At 42.3% G+C, this 8329-nt stretch overlaps 1 protein-coding gene across 1 annotated transcript; it reads right to left on the reverse strand.

Annotated features, from left to right (window-relative positions):
• Positions 1-846: 846 nt before the first annotated feature.
• Positions 847-7857, reverse strand: EHF (ets homologous factor). Its single transcript, XM_010017721.1, has 5 exons — positions 7792-7857; positions 7632-7700; positions 4620-4679; positions 2017-2212; positions 847-1176 (listed from the first exon to the last, which is right to left on the reverse strand). Exons 1-5 carry the CDS (start codon positions 7847-7849, stop codon positions 1077-1079), a joined length of 483 nt encoding a protein of 160 aa, XP_010016023.1. The 5' UTR covers positions 7850-7857; the 3' UTR covers positions 847-1076.
• Positions 7858-8329: the final 472 nt, after the last annotated feature.

An 8329-nucleotide genomic window follows, 5' to 3' on the forward strand; every position in this document is an offset into this window, starting at 1 on the left:
TTTGCATTTCTCAAAGGTTTTTTGAAACTATCTGTCCAAGTGAGACTTGACCTGCCAGGAGGACCACACGACTTGAAGGAACTGGGGAGACTCTCTCTCATGCCATGAGATTAGTATAAATTCTGCTTGCCCACCTCCTCACTGTTTCGTATGGCATGGATGTGAATGCTTTAATTAGGCATATAAGAAGGTAGAAGGAGTATTAATATTTCTACTGGGAAACTGGTGCCTTTTAGTAAGTTTGCCCAGTCAGAAAACAATTATCTTCTTTCAATAGCTTCTGGTCCCTGAGATTGACTCTTTTCCTGCAGTTCACCTCAAAGATGTTAGTTAAAAACAAATAACCCTTTTCCTGGGATGAGCTGAATGCCCTTTGGAGATTAGGGAGGATGCTCAGTACCAGGTAAGGTCAGGTCCTAAACTTCTGCCTACTGAAGAAGGTCCCAGTGGAGGAAGCAGGATTGGTTCTCCAAATAAATGCTGACAGCCACATTGCAGCACCACTGCTCTCAGTGGCTAGGATAAGCTAGCTGAAGAGGAACCCATCATCTGATTCAACAAAAGCAACTAGAAGCCAGCAAAAGTGTTAAAATACTCAGAAATCAGAGGAGGTGAGGAACAAGCAGTATCGGCCAATGGAAGCTATATTCCAGCTGACTATGGAAGAAGACTACTTGGCTCAGAGATGCTTTACTGTTTCCTCCACTTACAGTTGCCTTCCAAAGTAGGTTATCATACTCCCTAAATGCCCTAGTATTTAGCTCCTTCCCTTTCTTTGCATAAGTCATAAATCACATTATGCCTGTATGATTAAAAAAAAAAAAAGAGAAAAACTTCACAAGAAGGGAAAAATAATCATAATTCTATAATGTTAACTTATATCACAGAAAACTGTGTACATTTTTTCCCCATACAGGACATACTTCAAATAAAATAATTTTAACACCAATAATGATAATGTTCCTTCTTCCCGACAGAAGTAGAATTGGCTTTTCACCCTAGTTTGGTACATAAATATAAGAAAATAGTCTTTGAATATTTACATCCAGGTGTTCTAAATGGTATTTCTTGACATCTTAATTCTCATTTTCTCTCCAGCCACGTGCATTCTTTCCAAATTTATACACTAATCTCCGACCATCCACACGCTCCAGGATTTCTCTTTTATAATAGTATCTGTTGAAATAAAAACATAGAGAAAGATTTAACATTACATTCACCTAAGGTCCTAAAAGGCCACTGCCAACTAGGCAATCCCTCAGCTAGCTGAAAAGTCTTTATTTTCTATTGATACGTATAATACCTAAGATTATTATAACAGAAAGAGAAGAAAAAATTGATGTCTTCTTTTTTCTTTATATTAGTTACATTCTGAGTTTGAATTTCACTATATTTCAGGTCATAGCATATAGCTATGTTTATTACATATTCTTATGAGATTTCATGGGGATTTTTTTCCAGGTAAGTCAGCACCTGAAATCAGACCAGTAGAGAACGTCAGCTTCCACTTGAAAATACATTTTGAACTTCTAAAGAGTATGGAAAAATGCTCAAAATGTTAAAGCAGAGAGCAAAGAAAATCCTCTCACTGATTTTGTAAAACTTTTTTAAGGTAATGGATGGTGGTATGTCTGGTTTCTGAACAGTGATGGAAATAACAAGGTGTCCAGCCATTACTGGCCCATTTAAGCCTTCCTGGTTTAGCAGCATGTGAACTTTCAGCTTGCTACATCCGTGTTTCCTTCCTACACTGGTTGTTTGGGTGGAGAGCAACAGAATGTATATTATATATATATATAACACATATGTATGTTACATATATTATAGTGTACAGAAATAGGAGGGGAAAGGAAAGACACAGAAGAACATAATGTTACAATCTCAAAATTATTGGGAAATAGCTGTCAAAGAAAACAATTGGTGCTGCTGAAAATTCATTTTTAAAAGTCAAACAAATTCTCCATTCAGGTAGTCTCTTTACATGCCTCAGTCTTCTGCCACAACATCTCTGCTCACCTCATAGCCCGGCTGAGTTTCTCATAAGTCATGCTGCTGTTATTCTTCTTCTTTCCCCAGAGCTGAGCCACAGCTTCAGATTTCAAAAATCTGAAGACACCTTCTGACCGATCTTCCCACTTGATTAATCCTGGGTTTTTCTCAGGATTGAGAAGAATATCTCGAATAAATTCCCAAAGATGAGTTCCTCGAGGGTCTGAAAGAGGACAGGAGGCAGGAGGAAGGAGTATCTAAAGAGCCTTCCAGCTTATGCTTGCCATTTTATGTCACGCTCTTACAGTGTGTAACCTACAGATGGTGACCACTTGGTAGGGACAGGCAATAGTTTTGGAGTGCAGGACCCCCACCTCAGAGATAGATAGCCAAAAAACACTGACAGCCTTTACACTGAGGTTGGAGGTAAGTGTCAGCCTTCAGCAGTCTGAGCCCCATGGCGGCAGATAGGAGCCCCAGCAACCAGAAGCAGCAGAATCCAAACCACCCACTGCTTCCTCCTGCCTTTGGCATTGTTTCTGCCCCGGAGATAACATGCTTAAGTCTTCCCCTCATCTCATTTACCCATTTTTCCTGATATTCTTCTACAGCATGGCATATAACCTGATATTATCATGTGATATGTGAAAGAGCCAAGATAAGATTTTAGAAGACAGACAGAAGGCAAAGGAGGTGAAATGCTCTTCGACATCAATGAGTATTGGTCCCACATCTCTTAAGCAGACTTAAAGAAGAAGTTGTAGAATAGATAGAAGGATAATGACAAAACTGGCCAGCCAATGTTGCATGTGAAAAGCTTTTAAAGAAGTTTGACAACGTTAGAAAAGGCAAAACCAGATCTCTAAGTTCATCAGGTAGACCTCCTAGTTTAAGTGCAAATCCCTCCCACGGTTACTGTAGGGACGGCACCAGAAAGTCCAGGTCAAAAAGCAAAATATTAAATCAAGCAAGTCAGATGTAGTAGTTTATGAATGAAGAATAACAAACACAGTGGCGAGGTCGGCCAGAAAGATAGCAGTTGTTTGGCCTGACTTCAAAAGCATGCAAGGGTATTTAGACCAAATTAAGAAGGAAATAAGCTAGTCGAAGATGTGAAAGTAAACAGAAAATCGTGTACAGTGCAACATCAATTAAATTGCTATGTTTCTTTGTTATAATTGTTTTCTAGAATCAACAAGTTGTGGTGGACCTAGTCTATCTGGACATGCTTAACATAATCAATAGATCATGATACAGAGCAGTACTGATGAAACTGGAAATTATTAGCCCGTCATGGCAAGGTGACCTTTTCCACGTGACAAGGCTGTGACTGAGTTCTTGGAATCATAGACTATCTCATGTCAGAAGGGACTCATAAAGATCATTGAGTCCAACTTCCCGCTCCTCACAGGACTACCTAAAACTAAACCATATGACTAAGAGCTTCATCCAAACACTCCTTGAACTCTAAGAGGCTTGGTGCTCTGACTACTTCCTTGGGGAGACTGTTCCAGTGACAGTCCACCCTCTCAGTGAAGAAACTTTTCCTAATGTCCAATCTGAACTACCCCTGATGCAGCTTCATTCCATTTCCTTGTGTCCCACCACTGGTCACCAGAGGCAGATCAGCACCTGCCCTTCTACTGCCCTCCCTCAGGAAGCTGTAGGCTCCGGTGAGGTCACCTCTTGGACTTCTCTAAGCTGCACAAGCCAAGTGACCTCAGATCTTCACAGGTGTGTCTTCAGACAAGTCCTACCTAATCCTTTCATTAGCAACCTTGATAGACACACACACACCAACAAAAAAAAAAGCAGCAAGATATCTGTCTGCAGATAAGAAGTTCGGGAGTTCTGGCTGGGCAAAGTCACAGAGCAGGGTAAGAAGAGGAGTCAGGAAGAGACAGATAACCTGGAGACCAAATTAAAACAGGATGAAATCAAATAGTACAAAATGCAGCAAAGGTCCGATATTAACATTTTCTAATATAGATAAGGAATAATGCAGGATGCAAAAGACATGCACAAGATATTTTCAGCATTAAAATCTCAGTAAAGTACATAACAGAACTATGTCCAGAAATCACAGTTATGGTAACATGTCTTCAGAATCCGGCTGAATCAAAAGTAGCAGGTGAGAGGAGTGGGAAGACTGTCAGATCAGAGGGGAAAAAAGTGGCAGGATTGAGGGGCAGGTACTTGCCTGTTATGACATGCATGAGAAGTTCTGCAAGAAGATTCTAAGCAGGGTCTCTGGGGCATGCTGCCCCCGGCAGGCATGGACATGAGCATGGCCATGCGCGCACACAGACCTTCCTGACTTAATCCTGGGTCTCCGTCATCATTCCTTTACTCCAGCCCACCAGCCCAGCTCAACACAGGGCAGAGGCAACTGGTTTCTGGTTTCTTCCCCATAAGCCCTCACTGATAAAAATTTGAAAGGCATAACAATACTGACTCAAAAATCATGATAAGCAAACAGTACTAGAAACAGTCAGATCCTTGGACGATTCAATCACAGTAACAACTTAACCACTTTTGCTTTTGAAATGCTCCTTTTTCTCTCCTGAAGGGGATTTGCTTTCAATGTGTTTCTTTTCCTTCAGCCATTCTAAACACAGATGTCGACTTACTGTGCTTCTTGGTGTGGGACTTCGGGATATGATCTTGCAATTTTTTCACATCTGAAGACTCTGCAGAGAAGGAAAATGAAACCTATTTGTAAGTTTGATTAAAGGCTTTCCGTTGACTAGCAGGTTGAAAGAAATAAAACCACAAAAAAAGAACAAATATCTCTTTTAAAGATAATCACTAACAAGAAGGTAATCTAAGTGAGGAGGAAGGGGGAGAGTTTTGTTTTCTGTGCTGTATGTTAATCAGCACACTTCATAAAGAGACCATTGATGAATAAAGAATGAAGCCAGAGGTAAACATTTGGCTTTTGAAACCTAAATTTGATTAACAAATACCTCACCTTATGTTATGTGTGTGAGAGAGAAAAATAAGACGATCATGTCTATAAAAGGAATCCTGAATTGTCCCATTATGTCTTAGTCTTTGCAGAAGCATGTATCTTTGGGGGCTTATTTGTTTCTGAAGTGGTGATCTAATGTGAAATGTATGCGCTGGTACCAATGCATGGAACACCTACCTGACTAAAACGTAATGAACTGGCAAAGCATTGTTGTTTGCGGGTGGGGGAACAGGGCTGCACTGGTGGGCGTTTTTGGCAGCTGGACATGCATATATTGTTCCATGGCTCAGAGCCATAGGAACAAGCCATTTCTCATCAATGGTACTTTATCACCTGCAGCCAGACAGAGGAGGAACAGGGTTTCTGGCACAAGTATTTCTTCAGAAATGAAGGAAAAGAAAGTCCCGCCTGTTCATGGCTGTAACCTACCTCGCAGTCTGCACGTTCAACCCTCCTGCCCTCAAACCACCACAGCCTGGCTCTGCTCTTGTCATTAATGCATAGCTTTCATCTGATCGCTCTAAGACTCGCAAAATCTGTGGGATAGTCCTGAGAGGGAGCCCGTTCTGTGTTTGCTTTTCAGCGTGCTTTGTGCTTGAATTCCATGAAGTGAAGCTTGAGGTCCCACGCATGTTTTCCCAGCTTCTATGAATGCATGATTATCATACTTTTCATGGAAACTGGGTATTTGCATGGGAAAATGACTCACAGGAAATATTCATTTGCATAGAAACTTGCTGGATTTGCACAAGCCACTGCAATGACTGCATGTGAAAAGGTAGATGCAAAGTTATTCACACACTCACTTTATTCATACATAACTGGAAATATAAACTGAGCAGGTCAGTGAGGATAAGCCTAATTTCCACTATTCTGAGCCTGACACGATCATTGTCCTTAACCCCCAAGAAGAAGAGCAGAAAACAGCCTGAACCTCACTCAGCTTGGAGAGGGAAAGCAAAATAAGGTTTATTTTACTGCCTTTCCTCAGATTATGATTCCCCTGATGTTATCAAAATCCGTGCAAACCCCAAGCAAGGACAGCAGGACCAGGCCCTTATTTGCCCTCTTACATAAATCTGTCTCATTTTAAAATCCCACAATTCACTTGCAAATGTTTGTCATGCTCCACTTAGCTGGAGATTTATTCTTGGAAGTTCAGTTGCCTTCTGCCTAGCTGGTGATTTATTCTGGATTTCAGCTGTGTAAATAGCCTCCTGCTCTGCCCCTGCTCCTATGGGAAGACTGGTTTCAAACACGCCACGTTAGGAGGCTGGGGCCTGACAGATGAGAAGAGTTACGATGCAGTTTCAACAAAGCTGTCTTGCAAAACTTTTGACAAAAGGTTGCACAGTATTTGCATATGATTCAGGAATGAGCCATTTTTTTACGGGATATACAAATTCAGTTTTTACAGGAGGCTGTGCCCTTGGCGTGCCACCCTAGCTCTAGGCTTAAGCAGTCAGCAGGTAAACACACAGTGCTAGGATCTTGACAGGTCTCCAGTCCTGTCGGAGAGCTCCAAAATCCTCGTAGCTATCTTGTGAGAGTGGGTGGAGGTGGCAGAGAAAGCAAACAGAGCGCTTGAGGTGTTCTAAGGTTCGGTGGCTTTCTTCTGGTCAGGTTTTCTCTTTTTCTTCTTTTTTTAATTTTAAATTTCTGGCTGAGTGCACTGGTTTAAACTGTAAGTCGCTTGGCAAGTCTGGCTGTTGCTGGGAGGCCAGGGGATGCAGCAAACAGGCAGGCACAGAGGCTGTGCTATAGTGGCGCAGGGCTGCCCCCAGCACAGAGGCAGCACTCGCGAGGCTGTACCTACCGCAGTGCGCTTGCCTTTCTCATCCTCCCATGGCTCTCACTGCTTTCTCTCCCAGGTCTGTTCATCCAGCCTTCTAAGAAAGACCTGCCTTCCACTGGGCACTATAGCAAACAGGTTTGCTCTTTCTCTTGCCCTTTGGCAGGCAGGTTGTATCTCTGCCTTGTGGAAGCGCGGTGCACGGGTGAAGGGGCATGGGGTGCCCACCCTGCTCTCCATTAAGGCAGGTGCCACCAGGAATCCCTTCTTATGGTGCAGTTGGGCAGAGGGCTTGGTGCCTGCCCTGTGGCTTCCCAAACCCAGCCCCAAACCTAGCAATCTGCTAAGCATGAACCACTCACTCCCTAGGGAAACACAGTCACTTCTGGGGAGGAACAGGGCACTCATTTACCCATACTCAGCTGCACCACAGAAAAGTGTACGTCTCGTCTCTCTGACACTAACACCTTCCCCTTTGACTCAGTCACTTTAAAAGACGTGGAGATTGCAGATTATTTGATCTTCCTTTTTTCTCAGAGAGAAGCATTTCTTTAAAGCAAGCTATTACCAAAATGACAGCTAAAAGAACTGTCAGAATCAGTATTCATAGAATCACAGAACAGCTTCGGTTGGAAGGGACCTGAAAGATCATCTAGTTCCAACCCCCTGCCATGGGCAGGGACACCTTCCACTAGACCAGGCTGCTCCAAGCCCCGTCCAGCCTGGCCTCGAACACTGCCAGGGATGGGGCATTGCTTAGTTCAAAATTACTGGAGGCTCAGATTCAGTCCTACAACAGAAGACTACAGAGACGATTACAGGTCGGTAGCTCTGGGACAAGTGACAAAACAATTAACAACATAATTACAAGTTCCTTACCAGGAGGCTGGTGACTAGGTGTCGTCATAGAAATCTGAGAACGACAGAATGTTTTACTGTCCAGCAGCTCTGGGAATTAAAGAGAAGACATTTAAAGTAATAGCCTTAGACAACAATAAAACCTTCTCAGAAATACATGAGGTATTGTGATGTTAGTTACCTACTGTGCTACCATAGCCACTGTCATACAGGTAATTCTCTTCTTTCCAGGACACCATTAATGATGGATCTGAAGGTAAAGGACCAAAAGGAAAATCACTAAAAGAACATTTTTTTAGCACAGAGGTGAATATTGAGCACTGAGAAAATAGGAAATGTTCAAAAACAAAGCTGTGAAGGGAAGAAAGAAGTGAAGGGTCTATGCAAGAAATTATTTCTTTTCACTCAAATTATGGATGGGGTTTTGCATTTTCAGGCAAATTTACTTACACAAAGCACTGACTTTTTGAAATAATGTAATACGCAAAAAATCATAGAATCACAGAATGGTTTGGGTTGGAAGGGACCTTAAAATCATCTAGTTCCAATCCCCTTGCCATGTCATTTATGCCTGCCCTTGAAAGAGGTGTCTTGTGCCAGATCAACTCCAATTCTACCCAGTTCAGCCCCTGGTGATTATGACAGTGCTTTGGTCCCCTAGAGAGGAAAGTGTTCTCAAATACCTAGTAAACAGGAGGATGCTTATTGTGAGTATTTAT

The sequence above is a fragment of the Nestor notabilis genome, unplaced genomic scaffold (assembly GCF_000696875.1).
Source record: "Nestor notabilis isolate BGI_N333 unplaced genomic scaffold, ASM69687v1 scaffold11977, whole genome shotgun sequence".
Lineage (NCBI taxonomy): Eukaryota > Metazoa > Chordata > Aves > Psittaciformes > Psittacidae > Nestor > Nestor notabilis.

Excerpts from the sequence above, each read along its gene's own strand:
- EHF (XM_010017721.1), bottom strand. The coding sequence starts at position 7,849 with ATGGTGTCCTGGAAAGAAGAGAATTACCTGTATGACAGTGGCTATGGT. Across the intron at positions 2,213-4,619 it reads GTCCCACACCAAGAAGCACA|ACCCTCGAGGAACTCATCTT; the intron begins GTAAGTCGACAT and ends GTCCTCTTTCAG. Across the intron at positions 1,177-2,016 it reads AAACTCAGCCGGGCTATGAG|ATACTATTATAAAAGAGAAA; the intron begins GTGAGCAGAGAT and ends TTATTTCAACAG.